The sequence below is a fragment of the Heptranchias perlo genome, chromosome 8 (assembly GCF_035084215.1).
Source record: "Heptranchias perlo isolate sHepPer1 chromosome 8, sHepPer1.hap1, whole genome shotgun sequence".
Classification (NCBI taxonomy): domain Eukaryota; kingdom Metazoa; phylum Chordata; class Chondrichthyes; order Hexanchiformes; family Hexanchidae; genus Heptranchias; species Heptranchias perlo.
In genome coordinates, this window is record NC_090332.1 from 48,184,134 (window position 1) to 48,204,837 (window position 20,704).

The 20,704-nt window shown below is 44.3% G+C and overlaps 1 protein-coding gene across 2 annotated transcripts in view; it reads left to right on the top strand.

Moving 5' to 3' along the window:
• The window catches only part of si:zfos-1056e6.1 (uncharacterized protein LOC107988029 homolog), a 148,448-nt gene that overhangs the window by 81,821 nt on the left and 45,923 nt on the right, over positions 1-20,704 (top strand). For both annotated transcript variants that reach the window (XM_067988345.1, XM_067988346.1), the window contains exons 5-6: positions 1,312-1,349; positions 4,316-4,395. In XM_067988345.1, coding sequence (XP_067844446.1) covers positions 1,312-1,349; positions 4,316-4,395 — 118 coding nt within the window. The remainder of the gene's footprint in view (positions 1-1,311; positions 1,350-4,315; positions 4,396-20,704) is intronic.

The window sequence follows — 20,704 nt, forward strand, 5'->3', positions numbered from 1 at the left end:
ACTGAATGGCTTAAGAAGGTCAGGGGCACCAGAATCCCAGCAATCCCAGACTGACAGCAGTCCGTCGGTGAAACCCTGTAGCTATGAGCATACTTACTCCTTCCACAAAGGAATTACTCAAGACTAGAAGGTTAGGTATCTCATGTCTGAAATGAAGCATAGGCACCAAGGCACTGTGCTAACTGAAGCTGCCCATGTTTGCACACTTCAGAATAATAGAGGAAATAAATGCACTGCATTTGATGAATATTATGTAGAGTATTCATTTATTCTTGTTATATAACAAGCGCAGTATGAGATGACAATAGATGGTATTTGAAGAACTAAGTATGAAATTGTAGGATAGGAGTTTTTAGGCAAACTTAGTTGATAAGCTTTGCCCCTATAAGAATTGGTATCTCTGTGACACTCCTTGAAAGGCATCTGGAATTAGGCCATGGCACACCAATCTTCCTTGCTGCATTGTTTGTACTGCTGGTTGCTCACTCGCATTTTTGGTTTCTTATTCTGACATAACTTTACTATTCTGGTCACTGATCTGCATGCTGAGACCTGTTTCCAGGACATGCAGCAGGTGACATTTATTCTGGAAACCCAGTGAGGGAGTAGTTATTCCAAACACTTGAGGATTACCACATTAGTTCTTATAGCGATTCAGGTTATCACAGCTTACTCTAATGACTGTAATGCAGTTTCTGATGGATTAGGGGAAACATTTGTTACAATGAGAGTCTGTAATAAGACTTCTTAATGATGAGGTTCCATTACATATTATCGCAAATAAAAATACAGATGAGAGAGGCTAATTGGCCCACCTTTTCAGAAACTTGTGATTTTCCTACTATAACACCTTGCTGCCTTTTGAACAATTCCAGAGTTTTTGCCTTCACTGACTTACTGGGGTCACCATTCCAGGTACTAATCACTTTGTGTGAAGAAATGCTTCCTGAAGTTGGTCCTGAACTTCAGGCACACTTAGCCTTGTGTCTTGGTCCTGAACTTGCCTTTTACCAGTTAGTACCTATGTCCCCTTGTCCTGCAGCTGTGGATTAACTTGAAGTACTCAGAATTAACCTTTTCTGTTCCACTTTGTATCTAGTATATCTCTATATGTGTTGTAATTATAAGGGTACCAGACAGGTTTATAGGCTGCAATGTTACCTTGGCATTTGGATGAGAGTCACGAACTGCTAGAGCTTCACTATTGTGATTCATGATGTCATCTACAACCAATGTTATGTTACTGCTTAGTAATGACTCCCATCTAATTATGATTCTCCATTTAACTTGAATTATGTTTCCATTTTGCAGACCATATATTCTAGAAGTAGTGAAGTTGTTTCAGCATGGTATGTATTTTACTAAGTATAAACTGTTCACATAATACTGTTGAATCATAGGTAGACTTCACTGTATTGCTACTGTGTTTGACAGAACAGTGATTATAATTTATTTCTAATCATGTGCCTGTGACAAGATTCAAACAAATCAAAGTGCTTTTTAATCTTTAGAACATGACCTCTTCTTGGGGAAGCAACAAATCTGAAAGGCTTGTTATAGTCTTATAAAATATAACTATACGGCAGGAACATTACTGGTTTAACTGTACCTCAGTGTTCTGTATCAGTCAATAAATTCTGCACAAATCACCAGCAGCAAAGTTTCACACATCACTGCTTCCTCTCTGCTGGGTGATGCCACTGCCAAGAAATCTGTTTTTTGGAAGTAGTTCAAACAGTTCAAACTTGAGGAACATTTGGAGAATCAGGTGTAGGTACACAATGCTGCCACTATCTATGCCACTCTTTAATATAAAGGATTTGCTTTCCTGATGGCACAGAAACCCAGACTGCATCTGATTTTGCAACTTTTGTACTTACCTTTAAAAATTCTCATCCTCGTGCTTAAATCCTTTCATGCCTTGCCCCTCCCACTCTCTGTAACCTCTTTCAGTTCCACAATCCCCCAGCCCCTGAACTCTCTGTTCCTCCAATTCTGGCCTCGTGCATCCCCCTCTCCCATTGGTGGCTGTGCCTTCAGCTTCTAGGCCCCGTGCTCTGGAATTCCCTCCTGAAACCTCTCTGCTTCTTTACCTCTCTCTCCTTTTAAGACCCTCCTTAATACCCACCTCTCTGACCAAGCTTATTGGTCACCCCTCCTTATATCTTCTTCTCGGGCTCAGTGTCCATTTTTGACTAAGTCTCTGTGAAGCATTTTGGGTTATTTTTCAGTGTTAATGGTGCTATATAAATGCAAGTTATTGTTAACTGCAAAAATGCACACACCAGTTACACGCACCTATGTGCAATGTCCTAACATGCAATAATGTCACAATGTATTGATTTTCACGGCCATGTTGAGTGTGCATCAGCATTACATGGTATTGCAATGTCACAATGCTGTCCAATTCATGCAAGTGCAGTCATGAAAATTGCAGATATGCATAATACAGGTCTTCATTTAGAAGACAACTCACAAGAGGCAGCATTGTCAAACAGTAATTTGGGGAGATTGAAGACAGTTGTTTGTATTGCAGTTCTTGAAGGTGCATCGTTCTGGAATAGGTAGATTTAAAAATGTATTAGGGGTATCATGGTGATGCAGGAGCTTGGAGTTCTAACACATTGTGACACTCAATAAATGGATATGGGTTCTTGCCTAAGATTCACCCGTGAGTTACTGTTCGCGTTTCTGTCACTGGGGAAGAGTCCTGGCAATTTCTCACAAAGAGGGAGGGAAAATGTATGAATCTAAAGGTTAAAGCTATCACTGGCCATCCTTTCTTCAAACCACTACACTGCAGACTGTACATGAAATCAGCAAAAGTTTGGCAAGACAGTGCTGGAATAAAAATCTCCGAGCTAGAAATTGGGCCAAGGCCACCAATCCCTTACTTGAGGCCACCAACCACTTACCTGCGATCACCGATCCCTTACCTGAGACCACTGATCCCTCACTTGAGACCACCGATCCCTTACCTCAGACCACCGATCCCTTACTTGAAGCCCATGATCACTTGCCTATGGGCCACTGCGGCATTAGCAGTGGCCCGAACTTCCATCCCTCTCCCTGGCCACTGTCCAAGGCCGAACCAGACCGTTTGCAACCTTGGCTTCCTATTTGACCTGAGATTAGCTTCCGACCACATATCCGCTCCATTATCAAGACTGTCCACCTCCACCTCTGTAACATCGCCCGTCTCCACCCCTGCCTCAGCTTACCTGCTGCTGAAACCCTCATCCTGGCCTTTGTTACCTCTAGACTCGACTATTCCAATCCTCTTCTGGCCGGCCGCCCATCTTCCACGCTCCATAAACTTGAGCTCATCCAAAACTCTGCTGCCGGTATTCTAACTTGCACCAAATCCCGTTCACCCATCACCCCTGTACTTACTGACCTACATTGGGTCCGCTAACACCTCGATTTTAAAATTCTCATTCTTGTTTTCAAATTCCTCCGTGGCCTTGCCCCATCCTATCTCTGTAACCTCCTCCACCCCTACAACTCTCCGAGATCTCTGCGCTCCTCCAATTTTTGCCTCTTGTGCATCCCCGATTTCAATCACTCCATCATTGGCGGCCATGCCTTCAGCTTCCTAGGCCTTAAGCTCTGGAATTCCCTCCCTAAACCTCTCTGCCTCTCTCCCTCTCCTTCTTTAAGATACTCCTTAAAACCTACTCTTTGACCAAGCTTTTGGTCACTCGTCCTAATATCTCCGTATGTGGCATGGAGTCAAATGTTTTTGATAATCGCTCCTGTGAAGTGCCTTGGGACATTTTACTACGTTAAAGGTGCTATATAAATGCAAGTTGTTGTTACTGTTGCCGTTACTTATGTGGCTTCCTCCCATAGCCATTGATATGGGAACGAGGTCCATGCACAATATCTGGGTTTCCTCGGACCCCACCATTCGTAAGCAGGGTAAGTAGCAAGTAACAAAAATGGGCGTCCCCAAAATTCTCGGCCTCCATTTCTTCAGTGCAAATATGTTCAAAGATGAAATTTTCACGTAGTTCTGTATTAAGAGTGCATCTTTTACACAATTCAAAAATGGCATTATTGATGCCAAGAAGTCCGTGGACCTGATTTCACACCTGCAATTCACACAAACTGAGTTGACACCTGTGAATAGAAGTCACAAAGTGGAGGACAGGGAGTACGTAACAGGGTCAAAAGCAACAACTGCGGACACGTGGGAGTCAGTCACATGCTCACTTTCTCAGGACTAAAAAAGGAGTGGAAAATATAAACAAAAAAGGGACCATAAATTATGCAAAATTGTATGTTCTCTACCAGATTGTTCTTTTATTTTCAGTTGTCCCCAAACCTCGTACTGTTGCCATGACAGTTATCAATAAAGGTTTGAAGACCAGACTGCAAAGCATCATGAAGAAGGTATGAAAGATGTTCCATGGCATGCACTGCAATTTACCAGACATTCCCAAATCAGAACACCAATGTTAAAATTTAAAAAAAATTACATCTGGGCAAGATTTTAATTGTGATATCATTTGTATTTGTGTGAAGTTTCACAAAACATTAGGTAAGCGTTGCGATCTAGTGATTCAGGATAATTATTTACAAAGATTAATAACAGAAATGCATAGTTTTTATTTTGCTTATAGAAGGTTAGATGCATTGTAATGAGAGATAGACACTCTTCTTTCTACACTGGCGTGTATGGTGCGCAGTGTTTGGGTGGATCCTTGCTTAAGGCAATTTCTGTACAACAGTCCATTGTTTTTGTTAAAAAGAGAACTGTCACTATGGCTGTTTTCATCACTTCAAAGTCGATCAATTATGTACTTTGCAAAAAGAAATACTTGCATTAATGTATGCCTTGTAACAAATCTCAGGACTGTCTCAAAGTGCTTCACCTAAAGCAAATTATTTGTAGTGCAGTGTCTGTGCTGTGTAGATAAATATGCATGTGATTTTGTGCACGGCAAGAATGTCCCACCAACAGCAATGAGATGAATAACTTGTTAATCTATTTTGGGTGGTGCTAGTGGGATATAATGCACAATACTAGAAATAGAGCATTCTGCTGCACTTTGCCAAAAGATCTAACAGTAAAAATAGCCACAGTAGAGAAATAGGTCATCTTTCAATTCTAAATTTTGTTAGCTCAGCTAAGATCTTTTAAAAGTTTTGGGTTCAAATAACAGTGTGTTACAACTTTAAAGACTTCAATACTGTTTGCTTGGTTAATAAATTATGGGGGTGTTAACGTTCCCTCATACACCGTGTGCACCCGGGGACAAATGAGCTGAATGGATAATGTACGATGAGCTTATTTGAATAATGTTTTGGTGCTCCCAGAACCCGTCTCATGATACACCAGGAGTGCCAATGGTGGCATATGCAGCATATTGAACAGATTTACAACAAAGCAAGGCACCATGGAGCATGTAACAGCTTCAGGGATATCTGCATTGGAGATCCCTGCGACAAATGACCTATGGGCAGGCTGTGCTTCATCAATGGATGCTCAGACCACTGCTATCGAGGCCTGGGATGCTAGATTGGAGAGGGCTGTCTCTTCTGGCTTCAACAGACTTGGTGACTGGTTGCAGACAACTGTGAGGCAGAGCTTTATTGATTTCATTGGTATCATTAGATCTGATTTCCAACAGATCAATGGTTGTGCAGAGCCAGTGTCTGGTATGGGTGACATGGCAGGAATGGTGCTCTCTCTTGGGACCCTGCCACTCTAAAATTGCAGTGTCCTGTCATGCTGTCACCGTTTGGCCACATGGACGTGGATGAAATTGTTTGCTCTTGCAAACAATGTACCTGTGAGTTGTTTGATGGACCTGGGGGAGGGTGAAGAGGGAAGTGGGGGGGGGGTTGATGGGGGAGGGGGAGGAGAGAGGGGGAGGAAGAGGAGGCAGGGGAGAGGAAAGGGAAGAAGAAGGGGGAGAATGAGGAAGGGGTAGAGGGGGTGGGGATAGGGGAGGAGGAAGGAGAAGTGACTGGAGGAAAAGGGAGAAAGTGGAGGAATCTTCCTAAATCTAAACTTGTCACACTGTAATTACACCCTCTTGCAGATGCTGGCACTGCAGCACCTGTACTGGGGGTGGTTTATATCATAAAGTGGGTGCAGGAACAGAGAGACCTGGGGGTGTACGTACACAAATCTTTGAATGTGGCAGGACAAGATGAGAGGGCTGTTAAAAAAGCATACGGAATCCTTGGCTTTATAAACAGAGGCATAGAGTATAAAAGTAAGGAAGTTATGCAAAACCTTTATAAATCACTGGTTAGGGCCCAGCTGGAGTATTGTGTCCAATTCTGGGCACCACACTTTAGGAAAGATGTCAAGGCCTTGGAGAGAGTACAGAGGAAGTTTACTAGAATGAGGGACTTCAGTTACGTGGAGAGACTAGAGAAGCTGGGGTTATTCTCCTTTGAGCAGAGAAGGTTAAGGGGAGATTAAATAGAGGTGTTCAAAATCGTGAAAGGTTTTGATAGAGCAAATAAGGAGAAACTATTTCCAGTGGCAGAAGGGTCAGTAACCAAAGGACACAGATTTAAGGTAACTGGCAAAAGAACCAGAGGCGAGATGAGAATTGTTTTTATGTAGCGAGTTGTAATGATCTGGAATGCACTGCCTGAAAAAGTGGTGGAAGCAGATTCAATAATAGCTTTCAAAAGGGAATTGGATAAATACTCGAAGGGGAAAAATTTGCAGGGCTACGGGAAAGGGCAGGGGAGTGGGACTAATTGGATAGCTTTTTCAAAGAGCAGACACAGGCACGGTGGGGCGAATAGCCTCCTTCTGTGCTGTGATTCGATGAAATTTACAAAAGCAGTTTATATTATAAATGTGGACATAGTAATTCATAATGGAAAAAGTTGACAGGAAGTTTGATCGGATGTAAGATTTTAAAAATATTAATAGATAGATAGATTTCCCCAAGTTCCCGATTGCGAAACTCTTACGAAATCCTTCTTCACCTGCAGAGTTGGAAATTTTTCCTCAGCTGTTGGTGCTGTAGATTTTCTGTTCCTATTAACAAATTTTGTATCTGTAAGAGAAATATCTTTTGGGAGTTGTAGTTTTCACCTTGCGCCTGTGGAATCACAGTACCCAGCGTGCGCCACTGCAACATGACAACCAGACAAAAAAAATTACAACTAATAAGTATGTGTTGTTGTGCACAGATCACTGAAGGTTCATGACCAGTGCAGAGAAGCTGTAGCTAAAGCTTAACAGAGAATTTGGTTGTATTAATAGAGCCATTGAGTACAAATCAAAGGACACCATTCTGTCATTATACAAGTCGTTGGTTAGACTGCATCTGGAATACTGTGCCCAGTTTTGGTCCCCTCACATGGTGAGTGAGGAAAAGGTTCAAAGGAGAACTAGGAGAATGATTCTAGCTTGAAGAACCTTAGTTATTCAGATAGGCTTAAAAGAGCTGGGTCTATTTACTCTAGGGCAGCATAGACTTAGAGGCGACCTGCTAGTGGTTTATAAATAATAAAAGGGCTGCCTATCAATGCATGCCTATTGATAGATTATTCCAGTTTGACAGATTGGGGAGGATCAAGGGACATGTGTTTAAACTACCCAAATTTATGAATAAATTGGATGTTAGGTGGTTCTTCTATTCCAAGGGAGCAGTGAGCCTCTGGAATACATTGCCAGCTGGTGTGATGGGTGCTGACTCTCTGCATGTCTTCAAGTGGGAGCTGGACCGGTTCTTGACCGGGACAGAGATCGCATCATATAGAAAGTAAGTGGATTAACAGGTAACGTATAGTCCATGTGATCTCTTGGACTGGTTTCAATCACCTGAGGGGATCAGAGAAGAATTTTCCAGAGTATTTTTTCCCCTTATTGGCCCTGGGTTTTTCTCTGCTTTTTCCCATCTCCCAGAAGATTACGTGATTTTAAGGGGGTGGGGGCGGTGGGGGAGGGGGGTTGGTGGCAGGGGCAGGAAATGTCTAGTCATGATGCGTCAGCCATCATGGGTGTGGTGCAGGCTTGATGGACCAGCTGGTGTTTTCCTGCCTGTCATTTTCATTTGTTCGTGTTTTATACAATTTTTTAAAAATTCGTTCTTGGGATGTGGGCATCGCTGGCGAGGCCAGCATTTATTGCCCATCCCTAATTGCCCTTGAGAAGATGGTGGTGAGCCGCCTTCTACAATATATACAATTATACAATTTAAGCCTTAAATAAATATCCTGAGCTATCAGTCATAGGGATGAGGTTTTTTGTGTTGTTAAGGGGTGTTGATATTTGCGCCAGTGTCAGAGATGGATGTTGATGAGTTGCTTTGTTGCTGAGCTCAGTCATTGTAGCTGAAGTCAATTAGTCAGGCCTGGACTGTTGCGAATAATCACTTGTTCGAGGTGCTGGTTATTGGAGATGTGATGGCAGGAAAAATCTCCTTGCTGCTGCAATGCCAATGACAACTTCAGGAAGAGCTGAAAATTCACCATGGGAAGTAAGAGGAAGAGTCGGCATAGGCATGATGGGCCGAATGGGCTGCTTCTGTGCTGTATCATTCTATGATTCTATGAAAAATATTTTTTCTAATCATATAATCAACTGAGAAATAAATGGAAGGTTATTGGGGAGGGAGTAGAGAAAAATGAAATACTGCAATTTAAATAAATACAGCACTGCATCTTCACTGTGCTTGGTAAAACAAAAAAAAGTGAATAAGTGAGAATAAAGGGTTTTGGAGAGGGAAGAAAAAACATTATTTGCATCTTAAGCAAGTTTAATACTGTGGCAGGTAAATAGTAATATAAATGTTGGGGGTTTAAATTGGGCCATGTGGCGCCTTTTTTTAGGCACTGTGCGGCCACCTAAAATTGGCATCCAAGATATGCGCGCACACGTCTGACGAGATGTGCGCAGTGCGCCATCTTGGTAAAGCAGTTAGCGCCCGTGTGCCTACCGACCACTGGCAAGATGCAGAGCAGGGAGATAGTGACATAGATTAGCCTGCAATGCTGATTTGAAGCCACCACTGCCATTTTTGACATCTCCAACTCAGCTGAACGCCCTGTCCTTGACTTGCTCAGTAGACCATGACACTAAATGGCATAAAGGTCCCCCCCAACCAGCGATATCCAGGGAACACTTCTCCAGCTCAACTTCAGTGAGGAGCAGTGTTTACAGGGCCATCGCTTTACCAAAGAGGTTGGCACTGAGATATGTCAGTTGCTACAGCCACAACTGCAACCTCGAAGCAGGGCATGGACTGGCTGTGAAGGTAACCATTGCTCTCACCTTTTATGCAGGCTGCAACAGGTGACATTAGCAACATTTCCCAATTCGCAGTGCACCGATGTATCAGGTAGGTCTCTGAGGCTCTATACACAAAGAGAAATACTCACATCTTCTTCCCTGCCAAAGAAAAACAGGAGGAGAGAGCACAAGATATCGCCCACATAGCAGGCTTCCCCATGGTGCATGGTGCCATTGACTGCACGCACATTGCCTTGCGGGCTCTCCATGAGAACTCTGCAACTTTATCAATAGAAAGGGATTGCACTCCCTCAGTGTGCAGCTGCTTTGCTACCAAAGGCAGTGCAACATGCAGGTTTGTGCCCGCTATTCTGGCAGCAGTAATGACTTTTTCATTCTGTGGCAGCCCTCAGTGCCCCCTGTATTCAAACCAGCTCTCCAAGTTAGAGGCTGGCTATTGAGCGACAAGGGCTAGCCCCTCCTGATATGGCTCATGACTCCACTCAGGAACCCGTACAGACATGTAGGAGTATAATGAGAGCCATGCTGCCACAAGGAACATCGTCGAGCACAAAATTGGCGTTCCAAAACAACGCTTCCGCTGCCTGGACCAATCAGAAGGAGCCTTACAGTACACCGCTAGCCGGGATCCAGATTTGCGGTTGTCTGCTGCATACTCCACATCCTTGCCATCTTGAAGGAACAGCCTTTACCACCTACTGCCAGACGACAAAATGAGGAGGAATAGCAGGAGGATGAGGAAGAGGAAGAGGAGGAGGAAGAGAGACAGCAACCTTCGCAGCCCCTTTTTGCCAGGACTCTACTAGAACAGCTCATTGAGGAGCACTTCCACTGACCTCAACTACACCTCATTCACCAGCAATGCCACTCTTCTTACCTTTCCTCTCTCAATAACTATCACATCACCCTCTTACTGTCAACACTTATTGGTTATCACCCTCACTTGATTGCAGACATAAAAACCAACACCAAATGCACATTCAAATCATTATTCATTGAAATAATCATTGCAACATGCTAACAAAATAAAGCTAATTACCATTGTGCATTCCCTTAGTGCTTGTCTTTCATGTACCTTTCCAGATCCTGGTGCGCCTTCAAGGTGCTTCCCCAGTAGCTGGAGCTTGGGAGGTGGAAGGCTGCTGAGCTTCAGTTGAGGAGACTGCAGATGGCCTTGGAGGATGAGCTCGAGCAGCTCTGGGCCGAGAGGGCCCAGCTGCAGCAGTCTGGGCCGGCTGGCTGGCAGGCAACAAGGGCACTGGCGGAGTGGCAGGGGTGGGAGCAGGAATGCTGTCATCCAGAGAAAGAACAGCAGGTTCCTCTTCCATGGTGCCAATGCCACTCTCCCAGGGTGGTGCCTCAGCAATCCTAGTGATCTGTTGGAGAATAGATTGCTGGAGTGCTGTGATGCCCTGGAAGCCCCTTTCAACAGTGACACCTAGAGCCATGATGGCATATGTCTGAGCTTCCATGGCAGCAATTTGTGCTCTGATGGAACCTGTCAGATTGGTCATCAGATGCTCCATCATGGTGGGTTCTAAAGCTGTGCTCATCAAGATGAATTCCCCACCTATGTTGGAAAGATGGGCTCCAAGCTCTGTACAAAACCATGCACTAAGTTGGAGGTGGACTCCTCCATGCTCCTTGACATTGTGTGCAAGCTTTCTGACAGGCTTCCTAGTGCACCAAGCATTTTGTGGTTTCTGCCCATCAGCCTTCTTCTGTAGCCTGGCCCATCGAAATCCTCGGACGCTGGCACCTGTGGCGTCCTTTCACCCCGTCCTGGTTCCCACACACTTGTACCCGGTGACTCACCATGTTCAGATCCCTCCTCTATCCCAGCATTTGAAGTGTGTCAATCTCTGAGCTGGTGGCTGCGAGAGTGAAATCAAGTGATAGTGCATCTTCATCATCACTGTATTCTTCCTCAACTGGCTGGTGAGCTTCTGTTTCTTGAGGATCTGAAATGAAAAAGAGACAAGGGTTAAGTTGTAGTGTGGGGAGAGGAGAGGGAAGAAGTCTGTTCTGACACCATCTATAGTTTCTCATTCAGAATGTGTGGGGTGAGGTAGAAGTGAGAATAGAGAAGGAGGATTAGGTAGCAGAAACCCTCATCATCAATTCCTCCAGCGTCATCAGTGGCCACGGCCTCTGTAATGGCCCTTCCCATTATAGCAAGGACTGTCTCTTCCAGGGAGGTGAGTACGTGGATGCATGCTGCTCTCCACCAATTACAGTCTGATGCCTCCTATTATGCACCACCTTCTCCTGCAAGAAAGAGAGAAGTATGTTAGTGCGTGTTCTGTGATATGTCTGTATGATGTGGCTGTCATGGTTGAATAGCTGGCAGTACATGTGTGAGATGTGAGTTGTGGCTATTAATTCTTCTATAGTTCTGAGTGTGTGATGATGAGTTTAAGCATGTGAATTGAAGTGTTGAGTAGTGATTGATAGAGATTATAGGCGGTGGGGGATTTGTTGGTGTAAATTCAGCAGTTATTGAAGCTAGTGCTGCAGCTGTTATAAGAAGCTATTTGAAGATTGATCCTACCTTGACAACTCTTGTCAGCTCATTGAACTTTTTCTGGTATTGCATCTAAGTACATGGAGCCACGCTTCTGGCTTTCACCTCCTCTGCGATCTCCTTCCACTGCATCCTCATCATGTGGCGTGAAGGCTTCCTGCCCTCTGGTGGATAGAGAATGTCCATCCTCCTCTCGACCTCCTGCACCAAGGCCTCCAGTGCAGCATCAAAGAACCTTGGTACACGCTTGCTTCCAGATTCAGCCATGTTTGCAATACTTCTCTCAATTCACTTGCTCACACCACTTCTAGCAGCCACAATCCACATCTCCTTTAAGAGGTGCTGGCTGGCTTTAAATAGCGTGGTTTCCTCCCAATATTGGGTCCCCTCCTCATGTGAGCAGCCAGTCAACAGTGCGGGTACTGCTGGCTGCATGCAGGCAGCATGGATTGTACATACTGTCTGCATTGCAATAAACGGGTGCAGGTTAATTCCGGACCACGATCCCCGTGCCCATTTTCCTGCGATATCGAATTTAACTCCCATTATATCTGTGAGGTCCTGTATTTTGCAGTTAGGTGTGTAATACTATTACCTTGTGACAGTTATGCAATAGAATTCTTCAGTAAATTGTGGTACAGTTGTTACATTTAGGCTACATTAGGACTGCAGTAAACATTGGGAACTGAACTCCACCGGCCCAATTTTAATTGTGGTGGTAGCGGCCTGAAAATGGCATGGGGTCACTTACCGCCACATTTGTGCTGACACTGTGGCCATCATCATCTTAGTAGAGGCCTTTAGATAGGTGCCCATTGACCCCACCTGTTTCAGGTGGGAGGCCACTTTTAATATGCAAATTGGGGTCCGATGACGTACATAGGACCCCGATAGCAAGTTTGAGGTACAAGTGGTTGAAACATGTGCCGTGCATGCTTCACCTATTTGTACTGGTGTTGAATGGGCGAACCAGTGGTCTTTAAAGGGACCTCTAGGGACCGCTCAAAAAATGGCCCAAAGACATTTTAGTGGGGCCAGGAGGACCATAAAAATACTCCAGCACCCCCCCTGAAAAATGTCCTGGTAAATCGTTGTGTGGTGCATTTTATTGTGCTCCTGTTGTTAGAAAACAGCATGTCCTGCAACTTAGCATAAGTAATGTGCCAAATTGGTGTTTTTTCTTTAAACTTCTCATCAGTTCTCTCCTCACTTTCCACTTCTCTTGGTGGGCAAACTATTGGAATCAATTCTGAGGGACAGCATAAATAGGCAAATAGGAAAGGCACGGGTTAATCAAGGACAGATAGCATGGATTTCTTAAGGGAAGGTCATGTCTGACTAACTTGATTGAATTTTTTGAGGAGGTAACAAGGAGGGTCGATGAGGGTAACATGTTTGATGTAGTCTACATGGATTTTAGCAAGGCTTTTGACAAGGTTCCTCATGACAGACAGGTCAAAAAAGTAAAAGCCCATGGGGTCCAAGGGAAAGTGGCAAGTTGGATCCAAATTTGGCTCAGTGGCAGGAAGCAAAGGGTAATGGTCGACGGGTGTTTTTGTGACTGGAAGGCTGTTTCTAATGGGATTCTGCAGGGCTCTGTTCTAGGTCCCTTGCTTTTTGTGGTATATATTAGTGATTTGGACTTGAATGCAGGAGGCATGATCAAGAAGTTTGCAGATGAGACAAAAATTGGCCGTGTGGTTGATAGTGAGGATAAAAGCTGTAGGCTGCAGGAAGATATCAATGGACTGGTTAGGTGGGCAGAAAAGTGGCAAATGGAATTCAATCTGGAGAAATGTGAGGTAATGCATTTGGGGAGGGCAAACAAGGCAAGGGAATACACAATAAATGGGAGGATACTGAGAGGTGCAGAGGAACAGAGGGACCTTGGAGTGTATGTCCACAGATCCCTTAAAGTAGCAGGACAGGTAGGTAAGGTGGTTAAGAAGGCATATGGGATACTTTCCTTAATTAGCCGAGGCATAGAATATAAGATATAAGAGCAGAGAGGTTATGCTAGAACTGTGTAAAACACTAGTTAGGCCATAGCTTGAGTACTGGGTATAGTTCTGGTCACCACATTACAGGAAAGATGTGATTGCACTACAGAGGGTACAGAGAAGATTTACGAGGATGTTGCCAGGGCTGGAGAATTTTAGCTATGAGGTAAGATTGGATAGGCTGGGGTTATTTTCTTTGTAACAAAGGAGGCTGAGGGGAGATTTAATTGAGGTGTATGAAATTATGAGAGGCCTAGATAGAATGGATAGAAAGGACCTATTTCCCTTAGCAGAGGGATCAGTGACCAGGGGGCATAGATTTAAAGTAATTGGTAGAAGGATTAGTGGGGAGCTGAGGAGAACTTTTTTCACCCAGAGGGTGGTAGGGATCTGGAACTCACTGGCTGTAAGGGTGGTAGAGGCAGAAACCCTCCTCGCATTTAAAAGTACTTGGATGTGCACTTGAAGTGCCGTAACCTACAGGGCTACGAATCAAGTGCTGGAAAGTGGGATTAAGCTGGATAGCTCTTTTTCAGCCGGCACAGATACAATGCGCAGAATGGCCTCCTTCTGTGCCGTAACTTTCTATGATTCTCCCTTCCCCTCTTCCCAACTCCCCTCTCCCTTCCCCTTTCACTTTACCAACTTCAGACCTTAACTATAGCTCTCATTTTCTCTCTGGTGGTAGTTGCTGACACGTGGGTTTCTGGGGATGGGGGAGCTAGAGGTGGGAATCCCCACCCCCATCAACGGAACATTACTAGTGGGGTGGACTTCACCCTTGGGGTCGACCTGTTTTGCTTCCACCAGACTCCTGGGCTGCTGGAGCCTGCTCCACTTTGCCAATTTTTCATGTTTCCCATTCTACTTACCTATCCCCCTTTAGCTCTTCTCACATTCTCAGTGTCTTGTATACTGTCTTTTATTTCTTTAATTTCTCTCATTATGCCTCCTTATTTCTTCTGTCAAATCACTTCTGCCCTTTAACCATTTCCTGAACCCCACCTTAGCACTTTACAGGTCAGTCTATGTCTTTTCCTTTGTGTGTAGTCATTGTGTGTGTTCCCACACCCCCCCCCACCCCCATTCTGCCTTTCCCTTGTTCTGTTCCTTCTGTAATGCTGTTCATCTGTAATAACTTTCAATTCTGAGAAAGGGTTTATATCTGAAACATCAACTGATTCGTATGTTTTCAATGAATGCCGCCTGACCTGCTGAGTGTCTCTAGCATCTGCTGCTTTTGTTTCAGATTTCCAGCATCTGCAGCATTTTGTTTATCATTCATGAAAGTTGAGGGTCTGGTGACCCAAATTTACTGGTTGTGTATGGCAGATGGGTAACTTTCTCTGTAAGGTTTTCATGAACCACATTGTACACAGCTCAAACACAGCCTCTATAGTGAGCCTGAGCCTCTTCATGCACTACTCCTCTGTCATACCTGCTGTCATTCATGTGGCTTCCGTACAATTTCCACTCCTGCTTGCTCTTTCCAGTATTCCTGCCATTGGCTACTATGCTCTGCTAAAAACACAAGCAATTTTCATGTCCCTTGGAGGGGATACAGCACAGTTTTACCAGAATGATACCAGAGCTTAAACGGTTAAATTATGAGGACAGGTTGAATAAACCTGGTTTGTAATCCCTGGATTTTAGAAGGTTGAGGGGTGATCTAATCGAGGGCTTTAAAATGTTAAAGGGATTTGCTAGGGTAAATACAGAGAAATTATTTTCTCTGGTGAGGGAATCCAGAACAAGGGGGCATAATCTTAAAATTAGAGCTCGGTCATTTAGGAGTGAAATCAGGAAGCATTTTTTCACATAGAAGGTAGCAGAAATCTGGAACTCTCTTCCTCCAAAAGGCTGTGGATGCTGGGTCGGTAGAAATTTTCAAGACTGAGATCGACAGATTTTTGTTAGTTAAGGATATCAAGGGATATGGAGCAAAGGTGGATAAATGGAGTTGAGGTTCAGATCAGCCATGGTGTGATTAAATAGTGGTCCAGGCTTGAAGGCCTGTTTCTATGTATGTGGTGATACTTCAAAATGTTCCCATTTGTGAAGCTGATCAGGCCAAGTACTCACTTTTTGATATTGTGCAGCTGTAGAAAGCTAGAAAAATTCCTCATTAATAACCGTAACAAACAAAAATCAGCTTTTTGTTTCTTACTTTTCCCTAATTTAGAAGCAACTTGGAGTATTAAAAGGTAACAGTTAGGGTATTTTACAGTAGGTGCTAGAATTAAAACTTTGTTATAGAATCACAGAAGAGTTACAGCAGGCTATTTGGCCCATCGAGCCCATGCCAGCTCTTTATAAGAGCAATCCAGCCACTCCCACTCCGCTGCTCTTTCCATGTAGCCCTGCAAATTTTTTCCCTTCAAGTATTGATCCAATTCCTTTTTGAAAGCCACGATTGAAGTTTCTTCCACCACTCTTTCAGGCAGCACATTCCAGATCATAACAACTCAATGCGTGAAAAAGATTTTCCTCATGTCGCCTTTGGTTCTTTTGCCAATCACCTTAAATCTGTGTCCTCTGGTTCTCGACCCTCCCACCAATGGGAACAGTTTTTCTTTATTTATTTTATCTAAACCTTTTATGATTTTGACCACTTCAATCAAATCTCCTCTTAACCTTCTCTGCTCTAAGGAGAACAACCCCAGCTTCTCCAGTCTATCCACATAACTGAAGACCCTCATCCCTGGAACCATTCCAGTAAATCTTTTCTGCACCCTCTCTAAGGCCTTCACATTCTTCCTAAAGTGCAGTGCCCAGAATTGGACACTGCACTCCAGTTCTGGACAAACCAGTGTTTTATAAAGGTTCAATATAACTTCCTTGCTTTTGTACTCTTATGCCTCTATTTATAAAGCCCAGGATCCCATATGTTTTTTTAATCACTTTCTCAACCTGCCCTGCCACCTTCAAAGATTTGTGTATGTGCACCCCAGGTCTCTCTGTTTCTGCACCCCCTTTAGAATTGTACCATTTAGTTTATATTGCCTCTCCTCATCCTTCCTGCCAAAATATATCACTTCGCACTTCTCTGCGTTAAATTTCATCTGCCATGTTTCCTCCCATTCCACCAGCCTGTTTATGTCCTCTTGCAGTCTATTGCTATCCTCCTCACTGTTTACTACACTTCCAAGTTTTGGGTCATCTGCAAATTTTGAAATTGTGCCCTGTACACCCCAGTCCACATCATTAATATATATAAAAAAAAGCAGTGGTCCTAGCACTGACCCTTGGGGAATACCACTGTATACCTTCCTCCGAAAAACAACCATTCACCACTACTCTCTTTTCTGTCACTTAGCCAATTTTGTATCCATGCTGCCACTGCCCCTTTTATTCCATAGGCTTCAATTTTGCTGATAAGCCTATTATGTGGCACTTCATAAAACGCCTTTTGAAAGTCCATATACACATCAACCGCATTGCCCCCATCAACCCTTTCTGTTACCTCTTCAAAAAATTAAATCAAGTTAGTTAAACACAGTTTGCCTTTAACAAATCCGTACTAGCTTTCCTTTATTAATCCACACTTGTCCAAGTGACTGTTAATTTTGACCCGGATTATCATTTCTAAAAGCTTCCCCACCACTGAGGTTAAACTGACTGGCCTGTAGAAACATAGAAACAAAGAAAATAGGTGCAGGAGTAGGCCATTCGGCCCTTCGAGGCTGCTCTGCCATTCAATATGATCATGGCTGATCCTCTATCTCAATACCATATTCCCGCTCTCTCCCCATACCCCTTGATGCCTTTTGTGTCTAGAAATCTATCCAGCTCCCTCTTAAATATATTCAGTGACTTGGCCTCCACAGCCTCTGTGGTAGAGAATTCACACATTCACCACCCTCTGAGTGAAGAAATTTCTCCTCATCTCAGTCCTAAATGTCCTACCTCGTATCCTGAGACTGTGACCCCTCGTTCTGGACCCCCCAGCCAAGGAAAACTTCCCCCGTGCATCTATTCTGTCTAGCCCTGTCAGAATTTTATACGTTTCAATAAGATCCCCTCTCATTCTTCTAAACTCGAGTGAATACAGGCCGAGTCGACCCAATCTCTCCTGATATAAGAGTCCTGCCATCCCAGGAATCAGTCTGGTGAACCTTCGCTGCGCTCCCTCTATGGCAAATATATCGTTTCTTAGGTAAGGAGACCAAAACTGCTCATAATACTCCAGGTGTGGCCTCATCAAGGCCCTGTATAATTGCAGTAAGACATCCTTGCTCCTGTACTCAATCCTCTTGCAATGAAAGCCAACATACCATTTGTCTTCCTAACTGCTTGTTGCACCGACACATTTACTTTTAGTGACTGGTGTACAAGGACATCCAGGTCCCTTTGTACATCAACATTTCCCAATCTATCAACATTTAAATAATACTCTGCCTTTCTGTTTTTCCTTCCGAAGTGGATAACTTCACATTTATCCACATTATACTGCATCTGCCAAGTATTTGCCCACTCACTCAACTTGTCTAAATCGCCTTGAAGCCTCTTTGCATCCTCCTCACAACTCACAATCCCACCTAGTTTTGTGTCTTCAGCAAACTTGGAAATATTACATTTGGTTCCCTCATCCAAATCATTGATATATATTGTGAATAGCTGGGCCCAAGAACTGATCCCTGCGGTACCCCACTAGTCACTGCCTGCCACCCCGAAAAAGACCCATTTATTCCTATTCTCTGTTTCCTGTCTGTTAACCAATTTTCAATTCATGCCAGTATATTACCACCAATCCCATGTGCTTTAATTTTGCACACTAACTTCTTATGTGGGACTTTATCAAAGGCCTTCTGAAAATCCAAAAAAAACACATCCACTGGTTCTCCCTTATCTATTCTACCAGTTATATCCTCAAAAAACTCCAGTAGGTTTGTCAAACATGATTTCCCTTTCATAAATCCATGTTGACTTTGTCTAATCCCGTTGATATTTTCTAAGTGTCCTGTTACCACATCCTTTATATTAGACTGTAATTGCCGGTTTTATCCTTACACCCTTTTTTGAACAACAGTGTAACATTTGCAATTCTCCAGTCCTCTGACACCACCCCCATATCTAAGGAGCATTTGAAGATTATGGCCAGCATATCTGTTTTTTTTTTATTCGTTCATGGGATGTGGGCGTCGCTGGCAAGGCCGGCATTTATTGCCCATCCCTAATTGCCCTTGAGAAGGTGGTGGTGAGCTGCCTTCTTGAACCGCTGCAGTCCGTGTGGTGAAGGTTCTCCCACAGTGCTGTTAGGAAGGGAGTTCCAGGATTTTGACCCAGCGACAATGAAGGAACGGCGATATATTTCCAAGTCGGGATGGTATGTGACTTGGAGGGGAACGTGCAGGTGGTGTAGTTCCCATGTGCCTGCTGCTCTTGTGCTTTTAGGTGGTAGAGTTCGCGGGTTTGGGAGGTGCTGTCGAAGAAGCCTTGGCGAGTTGCTGCAGTGCATCCTGTGGATTGTACACACTGCCGCTACAGTGCGTTGGTGGTGAAGGGAGTGAATGTTTGGGGTGGTCGATGTGGTGCCAATCAAGTGGGCTGCTTTGTCCTGGATGGTGTCGAGCTTCTTGAGTGTTGTTGGAGCTGCACTCATCCAGGCAAGAGGAGAGTATTCCATCACACTCCTGACTTGTGCCTTGTAGATGGTGGAAAGGCTTTGGGGAGTCAGGAGGTGAGTCACTCGCCGCAGAATACCCAGTTTCTGACCTGCTCTTGTAGCCACAGTATTTATATGGCTGGTCTAGTTAAGTTTCTGGTCAATGGTGGCCCCCAGGATATTGATGGTGGAGGATTCGGCGATGGTAATGCCATTGAATGTCAAGGGGAGGAGGTTAGACTCTCTCTTGTTGGAGATGGTCATTGCCTGGCACTTGTCTGGTGCGAATGTTACTTGCCACTTATGAGCCCAAGCCTGGATGTTGTCCAGGTCTTGCTGCATGCGGGCTCGGACTGCTTCATTATTTGCGGGGTTGCGAATGGAACTGAACACTGTGCAATCACCAGCGAATATCCCCATTTCTGACCTTATGATGGAGGGAAGCTCATTGATGAAGCAGCTGAAGATGGTTGGGCCTAGGACACTGCTCTGATGAACTCCTGCAGCAATGTCCTGGGGCTGAGATGATTGGCCTCCAATAACCACTACCATCTTCCTTTGTGCTTGGTATGACTCCAGCCACTGGAGAGTTTTCCCCCTGATTCCCATTGACTTCGATTTTACTAGGGCTCCTTGGTGCCACACTCGGTCAAATGCTGCCTTGATGTCAACGGCAGTCACTCTCACCTCCCTTCTGAAATTCAGCTCTTTTGTCCATGTTTGGACCAAGGCTGTAATAAGGTCTGGAGCCTTTCCACCCTTATTTCCCTCAGCAACCTAGGATGCATCCCATCCGGATCAGGTGACTTATCTACTATAAGTACAGCCAGCCTTTCTGGTACCTCCTCTTCATCAATTTTTAGCCCATCCAGTATCTCAATTACCTCCTCTTTTACTGTGACCCCATTATCACTACTCTATAGTTCTTGCATCTCTCAGTAACTTCCCTGCAAATTTGCACCTCCATAACCTTCCCACTAGTTGTTGGCCTATAGAATAGACCCAGTAGTGTAATGGTGCCTCTCTTGTTTCTTAACTCGAACCAAATAGATTCTGTTCTTGACCCCTCAAGGATATCCCCTCTCTCCAGCACTGCAATATTCTCCTTACACAATACTGCCACCCCCCCCTCCTTTTTTTCCTTCCCTATCCTTCCTGAACATCTTGTATCCAGGAATATTTAGTCCCCCAATCCTGCCCTTTTTTGAGCCAAGTCTGTGTTATTCCCATGTGGCTATTTGTGCCTGCAGCTCACCAACCTTATTTACGATGCTTCGTGAGTTTACACACATGCACTCTAAACCTATCATAGACCTTCTCGTATTCTCTCTTAATCTGATCCC